Source organism: Watersipora subatra, chromosome 1 (assembly GCF_963576615.1).
Source record: "Watersipora subatra chromosome 1, tzWatSuba1.1, whole genome shotgun sequence".
NCBI classification, from domain to species: Eukaryota; Metazoa; Bryozoa; class Gymnolaemata; order Cheilostomatida; family Watersiporidae; genus Watersipora; species Watersipora subatra.
The window spans coordinates 37,893,570-37,919,917 of record NC_088708.1 but is presented as its reverse complement, the minus strand read 5'-3'; the positions used below and the strand labels follow the sequence as shown (position 1 = coordinate 37,919,917).

Sequence of the window (26,348 nt, the reverse complement as noted above, 5' to 3'; positions counted from 1 at the left end):
AAGGTTTAAATTTTTAGAAACCCTTTTAAAAATAAAAAAATATACATGTAAGTATAGTTGTATTTTTATGGTAAAGTTTGCTTAACTATAATTGTTTGCCATTTTGAACTTAGGATTTCTTGTACTTGTAGTTCTAATAGATCGAGTGGTTTGCTCTAACCACACGCCTGAAACATCATGGCTATGTTGTGAAGACTATCTCAAGAACACCATGATTTCCTGCTGGCAAAGTTCTCCAAAAATGCGTCCAGACTTTAATGCTCTTAACAGCCACTTGAAACCATTTACAACCATTCTGTATGTTTCTCCAAAGCTTCAATAAACGTGTATTCGTGTAACTTAGTAAACTGTGCAAGTTTACTAATGTTCGCTTCGCTGAAAGTTGTGTCAAAGCCTGTATAGATATGACCATCATTGCAGCAATGGTCATAGCATTGTTGATAATATCCTCACTGTCATGGAGAGATACCAGATGAGACTGGAAGATCTTGTGGAAGACAGAACTTCACAACTGCTTGCTGAAAAAAGGAAAACTGAGAATTTGTTACACCGAATGCTGCCACCGTGAGTGCTGTCTTTTGCCAATTCTGTGCTGCGAGACAACTTATTTTGCAAAGGGTCAGACATTGCACTTTACTAGGATGTTGGTGAGGTAAATACATGTACTGTCAGCTATACGTGTCCAACCACTCCCGGTTTGCCTGAACATAGTCTGCTATAGAATGTTGGTATAGCCATTATTCTTTCTACTGGGACATCTTAAAATGTTAGCCTTGTCAACCTTCATTGAACACAGTCAGGGTGATGACAATTTCCTAATCTGTTTATTGAATGAAAATCTGATTGAGAACTTGTCTAAGTGTGTGATTTGAGTTCTATGGTGCTCTTAGTCTGAGCAAGTGTAACTAATTCAATGTATAGACGCTTAAATTCAAGGATATCAAATGCATACTGAATGGCCTGCCATCTGCTGTATAACTAAACATTGCTGTTGTTGTGTAAGATTTGCTGCTGTTTCACAGAAAAACGGATCATATAAGGTGAGCAACTTTACAATGCTGCACAGCTGCATACCCCTGTGTCCATACCCTTTTTATTTCTAACAAGCCATATTGTGCCGATTTCTAGTTACTCCCAGCTTATATTAATAGTAACCCTTACTCCTACTAACTTCACATGTTTGCCCTTTAACTACTGGAGGAGGTTGTTTAGACACAGTGTATACGATTTCTCTTTTTGTTGTTGCATGTTGTATGGATTTTTCTCACTTTCTATGAGTGATGTAGCAAATTCTAAGGGTGCCCTATGTCATACAAAACTTTTATTGCCATAATTACTGGAACTTTCCCAAAGAAAGACAACTCCCAAAAAGAGACAACTCACTTTTATGAGTGACCTGTCTGCATCCTTTGCAGGCAGCAAATTACTACCTTGTCTAACATTTGCAGCAAGTGCAGATAATCTCAGATAATGTCTTTGCACCCTACTTGAATATTGTTTACATGTACTAAGCATCGTTATTAGATGTATAGTAGGGTGTGAGTAGACCAACAAAAAGATTACATGTACTTAGCATGGTTAGTAGATGTATAGTAAGATGTGAGTAGACCAGCAAAAGAACTCCGTGTACTTAGCATGGTTAGTAGATGTATAGTAGTTTGTGAGTTGACCAGCAAAAGGACTACATGTAATTAGCATGGTTAGTAGATGTATAGTAGAATGTGAGTAGACCAGCAAAAGGACTACAAGTACTTAGCAAGGTCAGTAGATGTATAGTAGGATGTGAGTAAACCAGCAAAAGGACTACATGTACTTAGCATGGTCAGTACAGGTATAGTGGAATTTGAGTAAACCAGCAAAAAGTTAACTGAGATGTTCATACAGATGGTTTGATTTCATTTACTGCCGTAGCTCTAGCATTGGGAGAGATTCTACTTTTTGTGACAAAGCATTCTGTGTGAAAGGTTAATTGGTTATGTAGGAAGTACATCATTTGAGATTATCAAAGCATAGAAGTTACAGCTTATACGCTCGCGTTAACATCGCTTATCAGACAAATCACCTAAAATATCCAGACGACTTGTTACAAGGATGACATTAGTTTTGGCACTCTTGTATGTATATAGTTTTTTTTAGACCGGTGGCAGAGCAACTGGTTAAGGGCAAAAAAGTAGCACCGGAGAGCTTTGCATGCATAACAGTTTTCTTCTCTGACATCTGTGGCTTCACCAATCTCGCATCTGCCTCTACTCCTTATCAGGTGTGATGCTAATACAAATATTTTATTCGAAAATTAGTCAATTATTTTGATTTCCAACATCTGCTATAATGGTTTTTATCAGCAAAGTTTTACAGTGTATATATATATATATTTATATATATATATTTATATATATACTATATACTATTCCCCTTTTGTCTTCTATATATATATTTATATATATACATAAGTAAAAGCGTAAGATCCGAGCAGAGTGCTCAATGATAAAATCAGAGCAAGTTAAAATCAATAAAACAGACTATAATTTCAGATAAAACACTTTATTACTATTAGTTTCATGCTTGGTAAGAGCAATCTTCAGATGAAGTGTTAGCACCAGTATTGTTTACTTATATACAGCTGGATCTATGGAAATTACTAAAACTTCATAGCTGGAAGATTATGGATTCGTAGAAGCATTAAGTTTTAAAATTGGACAGTAGGAACTTGCTAGCGTGTCTGCAGGCGCTGACGAGTTCAGTGCGTTTGTTTAATGAACCAAGGTGTGGCCTATATATAATATAAAATTTTTCTTGTAGACACAAAGTACAGTTCTTAGAGCCATTGGCCAGTGGTATGGACTGCTCTAGTATTCTCCAGTTGATGGAATAGTTAGTGTTTGAATCCTTCAATCGCCATATATGCTTGCTGAGTTCAGTGGCAGTTCTTTTATTTCGTTGTGTAAACAACGCTTTATGGTTGTTATAGAGCATTTTAAATGAAGTTTCTGTTAAGCCAATGTAGTTAGCTTCGCCATCGTGGGAGGTGACAGTGGCTTGGTAAATTATAGCAGACTGCAAACATTTCCCCTTTAGTGGGCAGTTGGCTTTTACACGACAGTTGCAAGAATTTGCTGGGGAATTTTTCCAGGTAGATTCTTCGCCCCCTTCGGTAGACTTTTCGAAGGTAGACTTCTATATATATAGAAGGCAAAAGGGGAATAGTATATAGTGTATATATATATATTTATATATATATATATATGTATATATATGTATATTTATGTATATATGAAATTTAATAAAAACTACAGGTTAAAATCATTACTACTATTAGTTTCATGCAATCGCGTTGCAATCTTCAGGTAGAATGACTAAAATGTATAATGTATGTGTTCTGGTGGAAATTCACTCTCCAGGATCTTGAAAAATTGTTTACCGATCTTAGTGTTAACAGCTTTGTTGTATGGGGGATCGTAGAATATTGTTTGGCGTTTCCTGTTTCTGTGTTAATTGGTTTCTTTGTTGGGGTTGTTGCTCTGGTATTATCAACGAATTCTTGCCAGTTATGTCTATGGGAAAAGTACTTCATCATATTCGAACCAAAGTTAGCCAGCCTTAACACTAGAAGTGAGCTTATATCCACATCCCGGCATGCTAGAAAACACCTAATTAGCTCAATAATATAATTTTACTACATATTTGCTGTATACTATATATATATATATATATATATATATATATATATATATATATATATATATATATATACATAGAGTCGCTAATCATGGCAGCCGAGGAGCAAGTGCTCCCAACAAGGCAACTCCAAACAAAAATCTATCACACTAGAGACGATCCTAAATGTAGACTGTGCAAAGATGCACCTGAGACCATCCAACACATCATCAGTGCATGCAAGCAGCTAGCAGGAAATGCATACACTGAGCGGCATAACCATGTCGCAGGTGTGGTGTATAGAAGTCTATGTGATGAGTATGGCCTTAATAAACCGCAACACTTGTGGGAAAGTCCTGGTAAGGTCGATGAAAATGATCGCGCTAAGATCCTCTGGGACTTCTACATCCGGACTGACAAGCATGTCCTGGCAAACCAACCAGATATAGTCGTGGTAGACAAGAACAAGAGAGCTACTATAATAGATATAGCAGTACCCAATGACTACAATATAGCCAGCAAAGAAAAAGAGAAGGTAGAGAAATATCTCCCTCTTGGAGAAAAAATTGAAAAATGCTGGGATGTAAGAACAACCGTAATCCCAGTAGTCATTGGGGCACTGGGGGCAATAACACCGGCGCATAATATGTGGTTTGCCCAAATACCAACAGCAATCAACTCAGGTGAGTTGCAGAAAAGTGCGCTACTGGGAACAGCTAAGATCTTAAGGCCAGTGCTCAAACTCCCAGGTCTCTGGTAGGAGACCCGAGTCAGAGCAGAAACTACCACCTATACGGGTTAACCAGGGTGAGACAACAATTTTATATATATATATATATATATAACGATTATATATATATAAATTGATATACAATACAGGAAACAATTTATATATATATATATAAATTGTTTCCTCACCCCGGTTAACCCATATGGGTAATAAATTCTGCTCTAACTCGAGTCTCCTACCAGAGACCTTGGAGTTTGCGCACTCGCCTCAAGATCTTAGCTGTTCCCAATAGCGCACTTTTCTGCAACTCACCTGAGTTGATTGCTGTTGGTATTTGGGCAAGCCACATTTTATGCGCCGGTGCTATTGTGCCCAGTGCCCCAATGACTACTGGGATTACGGTTATTCTTACATTCCAGCATTTTTCAATCTCTTTTCTTAGAGGGAGATATTTCTCTACCTTTTCTTTTTCTTTGCTGGCTATATTGTAGTCATTGGGTACTGCTATATCTATTATAGTAGCCCTCTTGTTCTCCTTGTCTACCACCACTATATCTGGTTGGTTTGCTAGGACATGCTTGTCAGTTCGGAGGTAAAAGTCCTAGAAGATCTTAGCGCGGTCATTTTCATTGAGCTTACCAGGAGCTTCCCACCAGTGTTGTGGTTTCTTAAGGCCATACTCATCACATAAACTTCTATACACAACACCTGCGATATAATTATGCCGCTCAGTGTATGCGTTTCCTGCTAGCTGCTTGCATCCACTGATGATGTGTTGGATGGTCTCAGGTGCATCTTTGCACAGTCTGCATCTAGGATCGTCTTTAGTGTGATAGATTTTCGTTTGGAGTTGCCTTGTTGGGAGCACTTGCTCCTGGGCTGGAGCAAGTGTATATATATATTATATATATACAGTCAAATATGGATAACTCGAACTTCACGGGACCGAGCGAAAGTGTTCGAATTATCAGAGCGTTCAAGTTATCAGAGCACTGTCACAAGTCCATGTATTTACTTATTTATTAGTAGATACACGTACATATACAAACTATAATATAAATCAAAAGCACAAATGGCTTGTTTCAAATTAAATGCTTCTAATGTAAAGTTTAAAACGTTTTTATCAAAAAGTATAGAGATTTTTCTATCACTTGAGATTGGTTTGTTGTTTGAGGTGATGTTATTGCCAGGACGTTTTTTAGATTGACATTGGCAAAACTTGATCGTTGTTGAAATGCTCAAAAGAAAAGACATCTTTTTCTTTTGAGCGTTTTACCCACGATCAGTTTTGCCGATTTTTCTTGAAGTTTATGCAAAAATTACCTTACTTTACCTGGGATTCGTTAAGAGCAACACTCCGAGGCAGTTCAATTAGAAGTTTTACGAGGTTTTACGGTACATTGTATATCACTCACGCTTTTTGAATGGATAATTATTGAATGTACACACATATTCTGTGTTTAGGTCAAACGATGAATAGTTTTTTAGCTAAGACAACGTATACGTTTAATTACAACAATTTTTAAGACGTTTTAAACATTCAACATTCCGACGTTGATTCAACACGGAATCAACGTCGGAAAACTATTCATCACGGGCTAGTCGGGTCACGCACTCAAGGATTTTCGCCACGCACATACAAAACAAAAACAACATGCTGTTTTTGTTTTGTATGTGCGTGGCGAAAATCCTTGCGCGCGTGACCCGGCTAGCCCGTGCTATTCATCGTATAGCAGTATTAATCAAATTTCACCAAACCTTTAGAAAAGTCGTTGACTGAAATATTTTGCTGATGGTGGTAATAACGACGCTTATGAATTACGAAAAGATGAGGATTACCTCTATGGCTTAGAATAAAGTGATTTTCTAACGCGATAACAACCGTTTCGGTAGCCGTTGGGCAAAAAAACAGTTCGAATTAACAGTGTTGAGTTCGAGTTATCTATAGCAATTTATTATTACGTGGGAACGGACCAAAGAAACCGTTCGAATTAACCATGTGTTCGAGCTATCCGTGGGCGAGTTATCCATGTTTCACTGTATATATATAAATATATATATATATAAATAAATATATATGTATATTTATATATATATGTATATAGTGTATATATATATATATGTATATATATATATATATATATATATATATATATATATATATATATATATATATATATATATATATATATATATATATATATATATATATATATATATATATATGACCACTACATATAGCTTTTATTAGTTAGTTGCCTCGGACGCTGTTTTGCGAGAGTCAGAGTGTTGAGGAAATATTATTGCACATGTAAGTCCTTTAGCAAGTGATTCCAATAGTCAAAAGATACTGGAGGCAAACAAAGAGTCTTTGGAAAACACCTGTGCTAGTGTAAGATCTGTAATAACCACTCTGCAATGCTCCCAAGAGGCAGATAACCCGACTAAAGTCTTTTGTCATTTTTTTGTTAAACTCGAGTGAGGCAATTGTCTGTTAGTTTGCCGACTGATCTGAGTGAGTTGATTTGGGAGAAAAAAGAATTTATGTTTGTGTGGTTTTCTTTCACAACTGGTCATCTTTGATAAGAATTGAGTCTCAGCTTGCTGTTCCTAGGTCAGCCACTTCAAGTCACGAGACAGCGCCTGCTTTCATTTATATATATACCACCATTTATTATACCATTCTTAATATTTATTGTGTTTTAATGCACATCCTTAACGATTGCATTTTTAAACAGCTTCTTATATACATTTTAGAATAATGGCTCAATTTTTAGTATAAGTTTAATTACTTTCCGTTGAGGCCTGTTGGTCTTTGTCTTGAAGCACACTCACTAATAAGTACGAAAGACCGGCTGTCATACATGTAACTATTATGTGCATCCAATACTTGAAAAATCAGTTGTCATTTAGTGCTATGTTGGTCTCAGCGCCATTGGTTATGGATTTGTACAATACAGTACTTTGTTGCGTAATTCAGTTCTTACTACTATGAGGCTACAATCCCCCTTCCTGAACTTTGCTCGGATAAGAGCGTGGTCATCCATCTGTCAAGGTTAGAGGTTGGGGAAATAGGATTGAATCGTATGTTATTGGACTTTGGACTTTTTAACATCCTAACAACTATGCCAACTGCCTTGAAGTATTTTGGATTAGTTGTGCAGACAGTGATTCGCTGTACTATATTGGCGTACCTGACGATCTCTCACAGCACACTTAACGATCTCTCACAGCCCACCTCACCATTTCTCACAACACATCTGATAAACTCTCACAGCACACCTGACGTACTCTCACAGCCAACCTGACGATCTCTCACAGGACACTTGGCGTTCTCTCACAGCACACCTAATAAAACTCTCACAGCGCAGCTCACCATCTCTTACAGCACACCTGATGATCTCTCACAGCACACCTGATTAATCTCCCACAGTGCACTGGGCTGCCAGGGTACTCATAATTCATGTCATATTACTTTGTATTTGCAATTGACTATTTGCAAATTCTTTATGCCCAGTAACTAATGCATTTAGTGTTCACTGATCTCTCTGTCACTACAAGCTTCTTTAAGCAGAAATGTGCTAAAACCATGCTACAAAAAATAACTATCATGCTGATATATAAAGGTTTTCATAACTTTTCTAGAATTAAAAAAACTCTTTAACATGACTTTCACGCTGCTCTGCAGGTTATCTCCCTTTTGAATGATCTCTACACAACCTTTGACACAATAATCAAACACTATGACGTTTATAAAGTTGAGACTGTGGGTGATGCATATCTCTGTGTATCGGGTCTTCCGAAAGCAAACGGTGATCAGCATGCGGCAGAGATAGCACTTATGGCACTAGAATTCATCAAAACTCTGCGAGACTACAAGATAGACGAAACAATTACGGGAGAGAACAGACTCAAGATGAGGATAGGTATAACTTACATTGTATATCAATTGTTACTGTACTAAAATACCCCATTTTTCATGTCCAAGTATTATCTGATTAGCATCGCAATGTGCTATGACCCTAATTTCCCTGGCTCAATGCAGGTTCTGATTAGCATCGCAATGTGCTATGACCCTAATTTCCCTGGCTCAATGCAAGTTCTGATTAGCATCCCAATGTGCTATGACCCTAATTTACCTGGCTCAATGCATGTTCTGAATGTCATGATGGTTAAATCATGAAGAAGCTTTCACGAAGCATGAAGAAGCATGAAGTTGGACAATTATTCGTTTTGGTAAATGATAAACTTAATAATGATTAGCTTTGCTATCCAATCAAAACAAGTGGATTAGTTGGTGAATATGTAACTATTGAGTTATTATGTGTGTGTAGCATGTAATATTATGTAAGTGTTTATTACTATAGCATAATATTAATGTAAGTGTGTATAGTGTATGTACCATGTAATATTATGTAAGGGTTTGTTACTATAGTAGATTATGTAAGTGTGTAGATTGTATGTACTATGTAACTCTATGTAGGTGTGAATAATGTAGGTATATTATGTGGGCACAACAACTGGTACAGTAAAAATTAGTAGGTACTGTTGCTAGCACTCTCTATACTAGATGGTACAGTAACTAGTATATTGTACACTAAGAAATACAACAACTAGCACACTGTCGTAATTAGTACATACAGAAGCTGTACATACACCTAAGAAGTAGTTAGTATACTCAAAACATATTATAACTTACAGGTATTCACTCCGGAGCATGTGTTGCTGGAGTAGTAGGAGTAAGCATGCCTCGATATACATTGTTTGGAGACACAGTGAATGTGGCATCTCGTCTTGAGACTACAAGTGAGCGTAAGTACCTTTAGTAGACACAGTGAATATAGCATTTCATCAGAGACTACAAGTGAATGTAAATATCTATAATAGACCCAGTGAATATAGCATTTCATCTGAGACTACAAGTGAATGTAAATATCTATAATAGACCCAGTGAATATAGCATTTCATCTGAGACTAAAAGTGAATGTAAATATCTTTAGTAGACACAGTGAATAGAGCATTTCATTTGAGACTACAAGTGAATGTGAGTACTTTTAGTGGACACAGTGAATATAGCATTTCATCTGAGACTACAAGTGAGTGTAAGTGCCTTTAGTAGACACAGTGAATATAGCATTTCATCTGAGACTACAAGTGAATGTAAATATCTATAATAGACCCAGTGAATATAGCATTTCATCTGAGACTAAAAGTGAATGTAAATATCTTTAGTAGACACAGTGAATAGAGCATTTCATTTGAGACTACAAGTGAATGTGAGTACTTTTAGTGGACACAGTGAATATAGCATTTCATCTGAGACTACAAGTGAGTGTAAGTGCCTTTAGTAGACACAGTGAATATAGCATTTCATCTGAGACTACAAGTGAATGTAAGTATCTTTAATAGACACAGTGAATAGAGCATTTCATCTGAGACTACAAGTGAGTGTAAGTGCCTTAGTAGACACAGTGAATATAGCATTTCATCTGAGACTACAAGTGAATGTAAGTATCTTTAATAGACACAGTGAATAGAGCATTTCATCTGAGACTACAAGTGAGTGTAAGTGCCTTTAGTAGACCCAGTGAATATAGCATTTCATCTGAGACTACAAGTGAATGTAAATATCTTTAATAGACACAGTGAATATAGCATTTCATCTGAGACTACAAGTGAGTGTAAGTGCCTTTAGTAGACACAGTGAATAGAGCATTTCATCTGAGACTACAAGTGAATGTGAGTACTTTTAGTGGACACAGTGAATATAGCATTTCATCTGAGACTACAAGTGAGTGTAAGTGCCTTTAGTAGACACAGTGAATATAGCATTTCATCTGAGACTACAAGTGAATGTAAGTATCTTTAATAGACACAGTGAATAGAGCATTTCATCTGAGACTACAAGTGAATGTAAGTATCTTTAATAGACACAGTGAATAGAGCATTTCATCTGAGACTACAAGTGAGTGTAAGTGCCTTTAGTAGACCCAGTGAATATAGCATTTCATCTGAGACTACAAGTGAATGTAAATATCTTTAATAGACACAGTGAATATAGCATTTCATCTGAGACTACAAGTGAGTGTAAGTGCCTTTACTAGACACAGTGAATAGAGCATTTCATCTGAGACTACAAGTGAGTGTAAGTACCTTTAGTAGACACAGTGAATAGAGCATTTCATCTGAGACTACAAGTGAGTGTAAGTATCTTTAATAGACACAGTGAATATAGCATTTCATCTGAGACTACAAGTGAGTGTAAATATCTTTGGTACTTTCTTTTTTTCAGTTCGTATTAATTGTATCATCACTGAGTCATCTTTTATTGTAATTGTAGCAAAAGCGATTTTGTTAAGCTATTACTTGCTAATTATTTCAAATTTGTATCTGAACCTTTGAATTGTTGTTTTCTTTTTTGTAATTTATTTGACTTGCACAAAAAATTTTTCTCGTGGTATGAAGTTCGAAAGTTACAGTTGTTTGACAAAATTTAAAAACAGTTGTTTTTATTTTCCTTGTTAATCTATTTTAATTACACAAAACATTCTTCTCATTATATGTAGTTCAAAGGTTAGAATGGCAAATGTTGTTATATGTTAAATACAAATCGACTTTCTGTCCAAAGATTTTTGTATTACCTGGGCAAAGCCGAGTGGTACAGTTAGTTATAAAACATTATATTATAAAACATATTTATAAGCTACACGGTTCTTTACTTGTTGTTTCTTTCCTTGTAGAGAGACTGGCATTACATAACATTACATTGATGTAGGTGTTGATGTAGGTGTTGATGTAGGTGTTGATGTAGGTGTTGATGTAGGTGTTGATGTAGGTGTTGATGTAGGTGTGTCTAGTGAAAGGTAACAGTAGTCAGCTTGCTAATAATCTGATTTGTTTGTTTTCAGCTATGAAAATTCAAATGAGCACAGCGACAAAACTTCTACTCGATAAACTTGGAGGGTTTTATCATCAAAGGCGGGGAAATGTACATCTGAAAGGAAAGGGTACACATATACATTTAGTTCAAAAACTTGATCTGTAAGGCTTTGAATAAGTATTGCCACATGCAATGTATGCATGATAAATACATACATTGCATGTGGAAATGTCGCATCATCAATACAGCCGATACAATGTGTGAAAAATGAATTCATAGGAATGCTATTCTATCTACATGTATATATACATATATATATATATATAAAATTGTTTCCTCACCCCGGATACCCCGTATGGGTGGTAAATTCTGCTCTAACTTGGGTCTCCTACCAGAGACCTGGGAGTTTGGGCACTCGCCTCAAGATCTTAGCTGTTCCTAATAGCGCACTTTTCTGCAACTCACCTGACTTGATTGTTGTTGGTATTTGGGCAAGCCACATTTTATGCGCTGGTGTTATTGCGCCCAGTGCCCCAATGACTACTGGGATTACAGTTGTTCTTACATTCCAGCATTTTTCAATCTCTTCTCCAAGAGGGAGATATTTCTCTACCTTTTCTTTTTCTTTGCTGGCTATATTGTAGTCATTGGGTACTGCTATATCTATTATAGTAGCCCTCTTGTTTTCCTTGTCTACCACCACTATATCTGGTTGGTTTGCTAGGACATGCTTGTCAGTTCGGATGTAGAAGTCCCAGAGGATCTTAGCGCAGGCATTTTCATTGACCTTACCAGGAGCTTCACACCAGTGTTGTGGTTTATTAAGGCCATACTCATCACATAGACTTCTATACACAACACCTGCGACATGATTATGCCACTCAGCTATGTATGTATATATATATATATATATATATATATATATATATATATATATATATATATATATATATATATATATAAATTTGGTAAGAAATTTATTCAAATTTGACTAAGCCAAAAATTAATAAAAGTTTCATATTACACAAAAGGTGTGTAACACTCATCAGATAAAATGCTTAGTTCATTGCTCATTGACTTTTAGCCAATACTTTATTGTATATATATATCAATATATATAAATATATATATAAATATGTATATATATATATATATATATAAATCTCAGCGTTTGTCTGCCATCTGCCCTTCATTTGTCTAGCTATAGCGATCAAGTTTTACTAACAAAAAATTGCCTTCCTACTGGATTGGAATTCGCGACAGTAATATCTCAAGTCTACTAACTCGCGACAGTGATATCTCAAGTCTACTAACTCGCGACAGTGATATCTCAAGTCTACTAACTCGTGACAGTGATATCTCAAGTCTACTAACTCGTGACAGTAATATCTCAAGTCTACTAACTCGTGACAGTGATATCTCAAGTCTACTAACTCGTGACAGTGATATCTCAAGTCTACTAACTCGTGACAGTGATATCTCAAGTCTACTAACTCGTGACAGTGATATCTCAAGTCTAATAACTCGTGACAGTGATATCTCAAGTCTATTAACTCGTGACAGTGATATCTCAAGTCTACTAACTCGTGACAGTGATATCTCAAGTCTACTAACTCGCGACAGTGATATCTCAAGTCTACTAACTCGTGACAGCGATATCTCAAGTCTACTAACTCGTGACAGTGATATCTCAAGTCTACTAACTCGCGACAGTGATATCTCAAGTCTACTAACTCGCGACAGTGATATCTCAAATCTACTAACTCGCGACAGTGATATCTCAGGTCTACTAACGAGCGACAGTGATATCTCAAGTCTACTAACGAGCGCCCGTAACCACAAGGCTATGCCATTCTTATTACAATCATTGCTTTTATCATCCAACGACCAAACGAGCGGAGCAAATGTTTTAGAGTTTTTATGATAAATGCATGTGCACACAACTTACGAAAATTGCTCATCAACAACGTCGCAAACCCTTGTATCGAAATCTCATCAGCAAATTTAACCATTTTTTTGAAGAGTTGTTTAAGTATAATAACGATACAAAACACATATAAACTTATTCAAATATATTACATTGCCAAGTATTTGGAAATTTTCCACAGTATCTTAAAACTTACCCATCTGATCGGATTATACATAAATAGACAGATTAATTCGGCCAAAAATCGCCACAAAACGCTTGAAAACCTTGGTTTAATAGTAGTTAAGACCGGCCTACGATACGCCAAAGAAGCCGTGCGACAGGTAGTAGAACATGTCTATGGCATTTTTTACTTGCTGAGGTTTCTACTATTTTTTGTTAGATTTAATTGTAAAAATAATTAACCGAATTTCTCCGAAGGTTTCTGTAATAAACGTAGACCGTTTGAGGCGTAGACCGATTTAAAGGTACGAAATTGTGGTACAGTTTATCAGCCTCTGTTTTTTGTGCAATTACCAAAGATTTCATTAAATTATTTAAAATGTTAGCCGAAATTCTTTATGACTTATGTACAACCTAGGGCCGAACTACAATGCCCTTTTATGATGGGAACATTTTTTTATTTTGCAGTAGTTTGCTGAAAACTTCCCGACGCCTGAACGCTCATACTTGCCAAAACCGTTCTACATTCAGCACAACCAGCTTTCAAACTGTGTATAGCACACAGTAGCTTGCCATTTTACTTCTAATTTTGCATTTCAGAGTTATAATAAACATATTTCCTTATTGTTGCTGTTAAATTACATACATTACAGTAGGTTAGGCCCACAGCTTTAATTAATATTTATTTTATTGTTGTAAAACATAGGTTTGAGATAGTAGTTGATTAGGTGTGATTTTGTGTGTGATTAGGTGTGTAAAACATAGGTTTGAGATAGTAGTTGATTAGGTGTGATTTTGTGTGTGATTAGGTGTGTAAAACATAGGTTTGAGATAGTAGTAGATTAGGTGTGATTTTTTGGTTTTTTGGTGCTTGGTCACAAGACCAAGCCTGCGAGAGACCGAGATAGCCCCGGTCACTGGTAGTAGCTCGGGGCTACCAAGAGCAAGCCGAGGAACCGAGAAAGGAAACCAAGAGAAAAACCTGAAGGGCCAAGGGAAGAGACCGATGGACCAAAAGGATGCCCGTGTAAAAAAAGGGGAGCCCAAGCTATGACTATAAATATAAAAAGGAGAGGATATCATTCGAAAGGCAGAGTCATAGTGCACATGCTCTCTGCATGGATGTTTTTTGATTGTCTAAATCAAAGTATGTTCTATTTATTTACTAAATATATACTTCACTGCCACTTAACGTGCGGTGTTGTTATTTGACTGTTTTGTGGAAGGTAAAGAAAACCGGCAGTTTCCTTTAAACTGGTGGCAGAGATGGAATTGAAAATCCTGGCCCCACAAGCCCGAGTCAAGAAGCAATAGCACTCCTGATCCCTAGTCAGCCGTGTGCTAGAAACAGCATCACCATACCCCGGCGGTTGGTAAACACTTCTTGAGTGAGTAGTAGAAAAATATTTCCTTGAGCTCGAGTGTGTGAGCAACGCTGCCTCAGAGTTTGGCTAGCTTTTTATAGTACTGCAAAAAGATTTTCTTGAACTCTGTAGGCCGTGTTGCAAAAGCGACGCTGCCCTGGAGTTTGGCAAGCTTTTTACAGAAAGAGAGAGATCTCCCCTGAACTCGATGGCTGTGTTGCATGAGCAGCGCCACCACGGAGTTTGGTGAGCTTTTTCCGGTAGAAAGAAATATTTCCTAGAGCTCGGTAAGCTGTGCTGCATGAGCAGTGCTGGTCGGAACCCGGCAAATTTTTCTGCATAAATAAATATGGACGCTCTAAGAGCATGAACCGAGAAACCGACAGGTTGGAAGAAGTCCTTGAACGGCTGGAAATGGCTCTTCGAACTCAGGCTCCAAACTACCAGTTCAAGGCACCTCAGTATTCGAAGACAGGGAAGGTAAAGTGCTTCATTAGCCGGCTCAAGAAGGTATCCAGAGCCATCGCCTGGAATGAGGAGGCTGGCTGCTGCACCTCTAAAAAGCTTTAAAGGAAGAGGCTAAGAACTACAGACAGGCCGACCGCGAGGAAGCTGTATTCGACACGCTTTGCGCCCGGTTTGACCTTTTGCCCAGGCAGGCTCGCAACAAGCTGAGCACCCTGAGGTGGGCCGCACCTTCCTCTTTTCGAGAGCAAGCTTGCTGAGTAGATAGGCTGGTTCGGCTGGCGTATGGTTGCCTGCCAGGCCCCTGCAACACCGACATGGCCAAAAAGCTGTTTTTTCAGCTTGGATAACCATGCCGATCTGCAGCAAAACTTGCTGGCTAATGCCTGCGGCCACTCTCACAGAGGTCATGCGCTCCAAAACGGCGAATTTGTCGATTAAAGCCTGAGAACAGGAAGTCGACAGACAAATGGGCTGAGAAAAAAGCTGCGGAGGAGCAGGTAGCCCTGATCAGAACCAGACGGTTGATCAGCTGGCTCAGATTATGCAGCAACTGACACAACAAGTACAGCAGTTGCAGCAGAAGAAGAACCAGACCTTAGAGAGGAAGGAGTTGACACCTTTACATTGCTGAGGCTGTAGGGCTCTCGGAAATGTGCGCTGATACTGTCATAAGAAGCCACTGCACTGGGAAGCAGCAAGGGTAGCGCCGACTACTAGTCGCACCAAGGCCCCAAACTCGCATTTTTCTGACGAAAGAAAATCAGTCGAGCCCGTGTCGGAGGCCCATTGTAATGGCTGACTTGAGCAGGTCAAAACTGAGGAGATCTGACTAGGAAACTTCGTGTAAGATATGTGAGTATTTGACTTCAAGGTCAAATACAATCTCATAGCACTTTATTTTCTCTATCTCACGACACTCATACTGTTTATATAAAAGACTCATTAGTCTCATTTTGACTCATTAGACTCCTTTCGGAGATCCGGTTGGGTGTCACCACCCTATAGATACATTGGAGACATTTGGTTAGACTGTCACCACCTAATCGATACAATAAAAATATATTTGTTTGTGAAGTAATAATCAAAATGTAACACGATGTTTATGGAACCATCAGAAGAAGTCAACAACATTTTCTTCTCCATATTTTTACAATCGAATCTGTTATCATGACATGTTGATTCTGGTTTGTCATGAACATCCTTATTCATTCAGTGTCAGTGTATCTTGCATCTTGTGTAAACATAAAGATTTTTCTATTTAATTAATTGTTATTGTAGCAACTCGGTTTTGGGATTCCAATGGTTTTGTAAATGCTCCGTAAAACACTGTTTGAGAATCATTAGTGTGCATAAATTAGTAAGCAAGTCATAGAGAGTATAGCACAATAAAGTTTGATATAATCTACAAGCTCATCTCTTAATAGATTTAAAAATTGTTGGTAGTTGAACCACTGCACCCACTATCACAACCGGTGTGAAGACCAGGAGCCAACGAAGTGAAGTTCGTCCTTGCCAGGCCCGTAGTAAGAGGGACTCTCACCGTGGCTGTCCAAAACTACTGCCAGACCCTGAAGGATCTGGAGCCCTGATCTTATAAAAATGTGCTCAAGCCAGGCTGCATCTGGCTGTCCAACCAAAAGCATGCCGATAGATCAGTAGACAAGGAACCAGCCAGAAGTCGGCTCCACTTTACTAGCTACTTTCTCACCAGGTGTACCACCAACCTGATAAGCAAGCATGTGTTTAACAAGCTCTCCGGGGCCATGAAAACTTTTTGGAAAAAAGTGACAGCTATGGACTCCTGAAAGATAGGACCAAGCTGTCGTTTTATGGAGTTGTATGGTTACCCATGTGACTTTGGGACGTAAAGACCAAGGTTTTTGTGAAGAGCCAGATTAGCAATGACACTATCTTGGGGATGCTTTGCCTGGTGGCCCACCAGTGTGCCATAGAGTTTCAGCAGCTTGAGGTATCTGTGAACAGCCGTTCGTTAACTTGTACAGACAGATTCAGCCAGGTGCTGCTCAGTAAGGGCCAAGAGATTCACAACTCGATGGCTCCAGCCAGAACCGAGATGGCCATTTCATGCAGGGTGATGACCCAGAACTACTGTTCGTTGGAAGGGATTTAGGGTTGTCTAGATGGGCTGCCACTTGCCATGAATTTGAACCGGTTTGGAGAAAAGGGAAGTGTCGTGGCATAGTGCCTCAATATGACAGATCTGCTTCTTCACCTTGGCGCCGGGAGTACAGCAAAAATGTACACAGAAATAGAGGATCACCGGGTGGATGACGAACCATCTCTTCTCGAGTCGGAGATCACACTCCCAAATGCAAACCTGTCAAAGGGAGGGGTGCCAGCCTACCTGGCGGATCTCTATGTAGTGGCCCTGCATAACTGCATTAAGCTAGGGCAGGCTGAGTGACTGGCACGGCTGCTGACACGCTACCAGGGCACCTTCAGCACCAGAGATGGGAATATGAGCTGGTCCTTCAAGGTGGAACATTCCATTCTACTCAAAGAAGGAACCCATCCTATTCACTAACCACCGCACCGCTTGTTCTCCAAGGAAGAGACAGAGAGTGAACGTCAAGTTTGGGAATTCTTGGGCAAGGGGTTCATCAAACCAGCTGGTGGCGCATGGAGCTCCCTGGAGATCCTGGTCCAAAGGAAGGACGGAAAGTGGTAGTTCTACATTGATTACTGGCAGCTAAACACGATCATCGAACAGGACGCCTACTAACTTTCCCGGATCAATGACAGCGTCGACACACTGTCTGGCAGCCGGACTTTAACATACTGGACCTGGTTAGCAGTTGCTGGAAGGTACCGCTGGATGCGAACGCACATAAAAAGTCAGTTTTTTCTACGCGCTACGGCTTATGAAAATGAAGAGTCCTTCCCTTTGAACTCACATCGGCATCAGCCATCTTCAAAAGATTGATGAAGCAAGTGTTGCACAGGTTACACTACAAGACGCTGGAAATTTACCTAGATGATATCATAGTCATCGCTCTCAACTTCAACACTCACTTGCAGCAGCTAGTGACAGTGTTTCAACAACCAAAGTTAGCCGGCCTGAAGCTAAAGCCCTTCAAGTGTGAGTTCCTCCAATCGCAGGTCCGGTACCTAAGCCACGTGTGAGCACAGGAGTAGCTATAGATCCTAAAAACCCAAAGCGGTCCATATATGGTCAATCTCAAGGGAGCTCCGAAGGCGACAGGGTTTTTTGAGAATGGTAGGGTACTACCGACAGTACATACCCAACTTTGCCACTATAGCCCGAACTCTGAACTGACTCACCAGCAAAAGAGAGAAGTAGATGTGGGGCCAGGGCGAGCAGGCTGCCTTTAGCAAGCTAAAAGAGCACCTTGCCTTGACTCCAGTGTTGGGCTATTTAGTGGCGAAGTTGGGAAGTCAGGTCCTAGCCTCTGTACATCCTGGACACAGCTGCCAGTGGCTGCGGAGTAGGAGTGTGCTATCCCAAGTACAGAGAAATGCTGAGCCCATAATAGCCTTTTACAGTAAGGTACTGACCCACACAGAGAATTTACTGCGTGACTCGGAAAGATTTGCTAACCGAGGTAAAGACCGTAAAGTGCTTCAGGTCATACCTATATGACACACAATTCCTCCCCGCCAGAAGGAGTCCTCCAACCAAGTAGCCTGATGATTAGAAATCTTGGCTGAGTTCCAGTTTACACTGGAGCACCGGACCAGTTTGTGTTATGGTAACGCTGATAAGCTCAACCGACAGACCTGCGAAGAGTGCCAGCAATGTGGTCATCAAGCTGAACTTGTTGAGCTGAGAGATAGAGGACCATGAACAATGAACACACTCAAAAAAGCCAGCACCTTTTAGAAGGACTCAAGGAAAACCCACTCACCGTGCCGGGAATTGCCAAAACTGCGCTTGAGACAGTTGATCGGATGAACCCGTTCGCTGCCACGGCAGCCGGCTCAAGAAATTCAAGAAACTACAAAAAAAAACTGATGCAAATGCAAGTCACGGGCTAAGGACCGGTGGCCACTATGGACTGCGCTGTTGAGCGGGTCGAGTAGCGGACTCAGGAGCAGTTGGAGCAAGGAGAATAAGAACTCTGATAGCTGTGTAAATATTGCACGTTCTTCAGGCTGTGGCCCATCTAAACACAATGGTGTATGACATGCCCACCAGCCATTAGAGACAGCTGTCTGGCAGACTCGAGCCCTTGCTCACTCTAGGGGGAAGATGATCAGCCTGCTGCGACTGACCTGGTACTGGCCTGGGATGACAGCCACAGTGGGAAGACTGATCAAAAGCTTTTGTCTGTCAGGCAGCAAAGCACGGTGGCACCAAGACAATCAGTGGAGGAATAGGCTCTATGCAGGGCATCCCTGACAGAAGGTGGCTGAGGACCTGGTGGTACCGATACTAGAAGCTCTCAGTTGAAGTATGTGAATTCTGGTGTTGAAAAGACCACTTTACGAGATGGCAGGATGCCAGCAGTGGTGAATGCATTGAACGAGCAGGTGTTTTGCTACATGGGTTTACTCGAGCAGACCCACACTGACCAAGGTGCACAGTTTGAAAGCCAGCTGATGACTGAGCTGCGTCAACTCTGAAAGCAAAAGAAGACGCACACGACACCATATCACCAGCATGGCAATGGTGCAGTCGAGCGAAACAGCTGACAGCTGGGTGACTCCCTGTGAGCACTATTGCTGGCCCAAGGTCAGGAAAAGTGGGACAGGTTACTCCCTCAGCTGATGCGAGCATGTCGTGAAATGCCACATGAAGCCACTAGCGAAATGGCCAACCTGCTGTTGCTCGGACAAAAGCTGCGGCTTCTTTACCACCTGGAGTTCAATACTCTATCACTGGAGGCCCAACCTAATCATGAATATGCGGTGAAGATGTTGACGAGGCTGGAGGAAGCACACACGACCCTCAGATAGGAGCAGATAGCCATCCAGCAGGAGGATCAAGAGGAGCCTCCGCTGTATGCACCGAAAAACTGGGTCTGGCTTCTAAACAAAAGAAGGTGGCGAGTAGACAACCCCAAACTGCAGACAAAAGTTGTAGAACCATCCCAAGTCAAAAAGGTTTGGCCAAACCATACGAACTTGATGGAGAGGCAGGGCAAGTCCTTGGTGCAGAATGATAGCAAGCTGAAACTGTTTCATGTCTACCCAGAAGAGCTTGGACAAGCACCTGCTGCATAGAGCCCAACAGAGGGCCCAACATGAAAAGAGAAAGAACTAGGAGACAAGAGAAAAAGGCCAAGCTAGAGCTGACAGACTCAAGGACAGAAGCTTACAGGTCCCATGCATTTAGCAAAGAGCTGGAAGGCCGGCTGAAAAAGCTACAAAGGAGCCAGGAGCTAAAGAAGCAACTGGAACAACGAGGAAAAAATTCCTGAAGATCCAACTGGGCCTGCGAGCCTAGCTCCAGTCTAGCTTCCTAGCCCAGGGAGAAACATCCAGGGTAATAAAGTACAACCCTTGGTCAGCTAAAAACACTCGGTCACCTGAACACTATGGAAAGGGGTGTGGTCAGCCAGGATGAGAGCCAATGAGAAACGCCATCGAAGCAGTGCTGCTAGAGCCCAGGTAAGCAGGGACGCTGATGACACAGATGACATAATGTCTTTTATGCACTGTCAGAGGATCCAATAAGTACAGTTTCGCTCTTGCACACAGAATATAAAATCTTTTAGTGAATTCAACATGGCGAGCACAGAAAAAGATTTACACTCCCTAGCCAAGAAGTTGAGAGGAGGTTAGGGCGTGTAAGCAACTCCGCCAGCAACTCCTCCTCTCTGGTAGGAGAAGAGGAGTTGCTGGTGGGCCTGCGAGAATTGGAGGAGCAGACTGCGTCTGTGTTTCAGAGCGCGAGCTCAGCTACTTTCATGAGTGCAGCAGAATTCTCTAGCAACTCAGAAAAGTGCTCTGCCCAGGCCAATCTGCTATCGACAGAAAGGCTCGACTTGAAGCACACTTGGCCGACACATTAGCTATTATGCAACAAAAAGTCCTGGCATTCATCATGTCATTCAAGAAGATGTCCGGAAGCCCACCTGCCAAAGTGCCATTAAAAATACATGAGAGACTTGACTGGGTAAAGGAGGTGAAAGCGGCTGAGTTGACTACTGAGCCGGTTTGGGTCTTATGCATTACTGAGACCGTTCAATCGCCAACCCCTATGTAACCATTCCCACGGAAGCTAGCCACGGCTCAGGCGAAATGCAAGAAGACTGTGCATGCAGAACGAAATGTCAGCAGCATCACCTGGGACTGTGTAGAGGTCGCACTGAGAGAGCCCGCCACTTGTATTATCTGCTACGTCACGACAAGTGCAAGCAAAAGCAGGCAACACGCAGTGCAGCACTTTGCTGCGTATGTCTGCCCCTGCCGTTACCAGCACATCTCGAGGAACCAGCTGATGGCCCACAGGAAGATGCATTCGACAACCCAGTGCAGCAGCGCAGGGTACCTGGTCGACCGGGCGTGCTGGCAGTCCTTTTTGTGTGGACCGGAAGGTGGCCGGTCGACCTGGAGATGCTGCCCTGCCAGCCAACACTGACTGTGACAGACTGACCTCCTAGAAAGCAGACAACCCGGCGTCCTACCGAAAAGAAGACCGGGGAGCAGCGATGGAGGACCTCCCGCCGGCCAGCTCGTTCGAGTCCAGAGAGACCAGAGGCACACGATTCTTCACTCAAGAAAATGGTAGCCAGGATGGCGACGCTGGTAGAGAACGTTTCCAACCGTCATGGAACCTGAACACCGTGTGGAGCGACTAAACCACCTGCTTGGGGTTTCGCCAGCCGACGAAGAGTTGCACGAGTGACAAAAAGAGAGGTCCTGGCAGTTACTGGAAGACATCAGGCAATGACAACTACAGACAAGCCAGGGCATCAGGGCCCGGTGTCTGAAGAGAGCCTACCAGATATTTGCCGAAATTGAGGTGGCCAGGCTGGAGTAAGGTGTCTGGCAACGCTGGCTCTGCCAACAGCTGCTCTCTCCTCCTAGCTGAGAATGGACAGCCCTCAAGGCCTCCACTGAGGAGGAGAGTGTAATGGCACAGCGTAGTGACAGGGTTATGATAAAACACTTCCTGGCTACCATAGTCATAGGACCAAGCCTGCGAGACTGAAACAGGCCCGGCCACTGATAGGAGCTTGGGCTACCGAGAGCAAGCCGAAGGACTGAGAGAGGATAGCGAGGGATTGAGAGAACGCCCATGTAAATACAAAAATAAAAGGGACGAAGCCCAAGCTACGACTAAAAGTATAAAAGGGAGAAAATAGCGTTTCAAAGGCAGAGTCGTAAAGCACACGCTCTCTGGATGTATGTTCCTTAATTGTCATGCATGTATATTTATATACTAGAAATTCCCCTGTCATACAGCTCACGACCAAAGTGGTATTGGAAAAAAGAAAGGGTACTGATAGTTGAGAAATGCAATATTAGCAGTCAAATGGCACTGCAGTGCAATAGGATAACTTCAATGGTAGCTGTAATGTACTAGGTGTGGGTGTTATTATATACAACGAACAGCAATAATGAAAGGAAAAGATTATACATGTATGTTTATATCTCTCTCCCTGCAGAAGGAGAAATGCAATATTGGCCAATATTAGAAGTAAAGTACACTGATATTATTAGAATAACCAATATTATTAATATAGTAATAATAGAAAACCAATGCACAATTTTGTTTACAATTACAAACGCCATAGCTAACAATATTAAGAAGTTGTGATATTTATATAGATTTTTAGAAAATCTATTTAAAAAAGTGTTTGGTCATGACAAACAGCAATAATGTACAGAAAAGATTATATGTTTATATCTCTCTCCCTGCAATAGGAGAAATGCAATATTAGAAGTAAAATGCACTGATATTATTAGAATAACCAATATTATTAATATAGTAATAATAGAAAACCAATGCACAATTTTGTTTACAATTACAAACGTCATAGCTAACAGTATCAAGAAGTTGTGATATTTATATAGATTTTTAGAAAATCTATTTAAAAAAGTGTTTGGTAATAACAAACAGCAATAATAAACGGAAAAGATTATATGTTTATATCTCTCCCCCTGCAATAGGAGAAATGCAATATTAGAAGTAAAATGCACTGATATTATTAGAATAACCAATATTATTAATATAGTAATACAGTAATAATAAAAAACCAATGAACAATTTTGTTTACTTTTTAAAATGTCAGCTAACAATATGAAGAAGTTGTGATATTTATATTTACTTTTAGAAAATCTATTTAACAAAACTATTTAGAAAAAATAATAACAGTAACATATTGCCCATCATCAATGTTGTTAGTGTGACTATAAGACTTCAATAGTCATCCAAACTTATAATTAAATATTGTAATAATCTTATAAGAATCGTTAGAAAAAAATATCATCGTCATTTTCTTTACTTTCACTGTTTTGGACATCAGTTAGAATACCAAAGTACTCAAAAGTTTCCAAAATGTCAGTTACTTTGAAATCGGCAAAAAAAAGGATTTTTGTACTTCTGTCTTAATTACAGAAACCTTCAGCGATTCGACAATGCTATAGACTGGTGAAATGTGCACGTTATTTTTTCGTGAAATGCGCACAACTTAATGGTTCTATTCTCTGTCGCTCAGCGTTTCGTTTGCCGGTTTTAATTTTAATAAAAGTAAGGCTTGGCCAGTTTTAATATCGGTTTTCGGCCAAATTAATCTGTCTATTTGTGTATAACCCGATCAGATGGGTAAGATTTAGGAATATGTCGACAATTTTCAAAGACTTGGTAACATAATCAAATAGGCTTATACATGTATGTGTTTTGTATCGTTATTATACTTTAACGACTCAACAAAAAAATGGTTAAATTTGTTGATGAGATTTCGATACAAGGGTTTGCGACGTTGTTGATGAATAATTTTCGTAAGTTGTGTGCACATGCATTTATCATAAAAACTCTCAAACATTCGCTCCGCTCGTTTGGTCGTGGGATAAATGATTTACTAAATATATATATATATCAGTGCCACTTAACATGCAGTGTTGTTATCTGACTCATGTGATGAGTGAATAGAACCGGCAGTTTCCTTTACATAAGTAATACAATTTTAGCCTATAAAAATGTTGAAATTTAGTATGATAAAATACATATTAAATTTAATATGGTGATTACATACTTAGCTGTAAGTATGTGTTTAGTAAGCTAAATTCATTTAAGTCAAAGTCTATAATATACGTCTGCCTCAAAGGTAAGAACTCCCTACGGTATGTACCGCACGTAGTACATTGTGTTTCATTTTCTTGCAAATCGTAACTACTACACATAAATGCACTAAAGTTACTGTAAGTAGCTATAGTTACCCATCGTAACTATAGTTACTATAGGTAACTATAGTTACATAGGTTAACATATTATTTTGTTACAAATTTTTAATATGTAAGTACGTATGTAAAATTTTGATGATTGGGTCGTTTGCATTAGATAGTTACTATGGGTTTCTATACCACTCTATACGACATTTTCGCCTTACGATGCCAACACTGAAACGAATTAAAATCATATAACTGCATACCAAATCATTTTTCATTCTGATTATAGCAAACCGATTTTATTTAGCCATTACTTGCTAAGCATTTCACATTTACATTTAAACAGCTTTTCATTTGTTTTATTTTTCTCTTAATTTATTTGAACTGAACAAAACATTTTTCTCATGGTATGAAGTTTGAAAGTTAAAATGGTAACTGTTGTTATATGTTAAACAAAAACAAGTTTTTTTATGAAAATACATTGTTATTACCTGGGCATTCATCTTGTAGTATATTTATAATTCACAGGTGACATGGAGACCTATTGGCTGACTGGTGCAATCAGTTCTGCAGGAAATACTGTTCCTGGTCGGCACAAAGTGAACCAAGATAACTTGATCGTGCCAGGTACCTACAGCTGCAAGAGCAATTTAATGAGTGATTATGAGATGGCCTCTACACCGGAGATGGCATGCAAACACCACAGCAGAAATGGCTCTGTGAAATCCGTTGCCACAATACATAGAAACTCCTTTCGGCAGCGAGAGAGAACTAAGTCTTCATCTATAAGTACGCCAAGTCGGTCAGCAGAAAGTCTAGCAGCCATGTGTCGACCAAGTGAAACACTGCCAACTATAACCATATCTGATGAGCAAACAACATTACTTAGCGGTGAAAATGTGGTCTTTACACCTATTGCTATACAGATGGATGAGTGCTTGTAGCCAATTATAGCTGTAGACAGGAGAGAGTAACTTCTGGAAACAGCTCATAAATCTATTTTTAGTTGTTATAGCAAGATGCTTGTAAGAATTTTTTGAAGACCACATATCTGTTTGTTATGACATTTTGACCTGAATATACCTTTTTGAAAACTAGATGCATCTCATCTTATTGCTACACACCAAGTAGCAATGCAAAGTCAAGACAATCCTTAGCGAGCAATTGGCCTTTTCCTGTTCTACGCCATCCCTTATTTCATCATGCAAATTTATGTTAGCACAAGCTGAATAGCTATCGCTAACCCGAGATCTCCAAGCATATTTTATATTGAATGACTAGTAAAGGATTTTTGTCTCATGGATACTTTTCTTTGATGTTGTCCCGATGGCTACTACGCTGTCATTACTGTCACAATACAAACTTAGAAACTGGTGAAAGGATAAAATCATCTGATTAAAGAATAACAGAAATAAGCTGAAGAGTGAACGAAAACCTTGGAATGAATGAAACAGATGCAGTGCCATAGAATAGTCAGAGTATAGGTGCTCACTACTCCTCTACAATAAAGGAAGCCCCTGCTTCGAGTGATCAAACATGTTAGAAATAGGAAGGACAAGCTTCAAAAGTTTGTGCAGCTGAGAGTTAAGACTGAGAGTTAAGACTGAGAGTTAAGACTGAGAGTTGAGACTGAGAGTTAAGACAGTCAAGGGATTGTACTTCAACGAACACTTTTTAAGCTTTCCTAGTAGAATTGTGACATGACCTTGATTGAAAGATAGGTAATAATGATGTAAGATCTTCAAGAGGCCTCTGTGAGTATTTTATTGACTACTGTGAGACACAATTGATACAAAGTGCAACAACTATTAACAAGTAATACCCAATTATTATGACAAATCACAG

General features: G+C 39.7%; 1 protein-coding gene across 1 annotated transcript in view; it reads left to right on the top strand.

Annotated features, from left to right (window-relative positions):
- The window catches only part of LOC137387279 (guanylate cyclase 32E-like), a 52,878-nt gene extending 27,126 nt beyond the window's left edge, over positions 1-25,752 (top strand). Inside the window, exons 9-16 of the mRNA XM_068073636.1 lie at positions 132-297; positions 421-564; positions 1,023-1,040; positions 2,137-2,260; positions 8,073-8,310; positions 9,086-9,196; positions 11,293-11,391; positions 25,032-25,752. Of these exons, the coding sequence (XP_067929737.1) occupies positions 132-297; positions 421-564; positions 1,023-1,040; positions 2,137-2,260; positions 8,073-8,310; positions 9,086-9,196; positions 11,293-11,391; positions 25,032-25,447 (1,316 nt within the window). The 3' untranslated portion in view covers positions 25,448-25,752. The remainder of the gene's footprint in view (positions 1-131; positions 298-420; positions 565-1,022; positions 1,041-2,136; positions 2,261-8,072; positions 8,311-9,085; positions 9,197-11,292; positions 11,392-25,031) is intronic.
- The last annotated feature ends 596 nt before the right edge of the window (positions 25,753-26,348 follow it).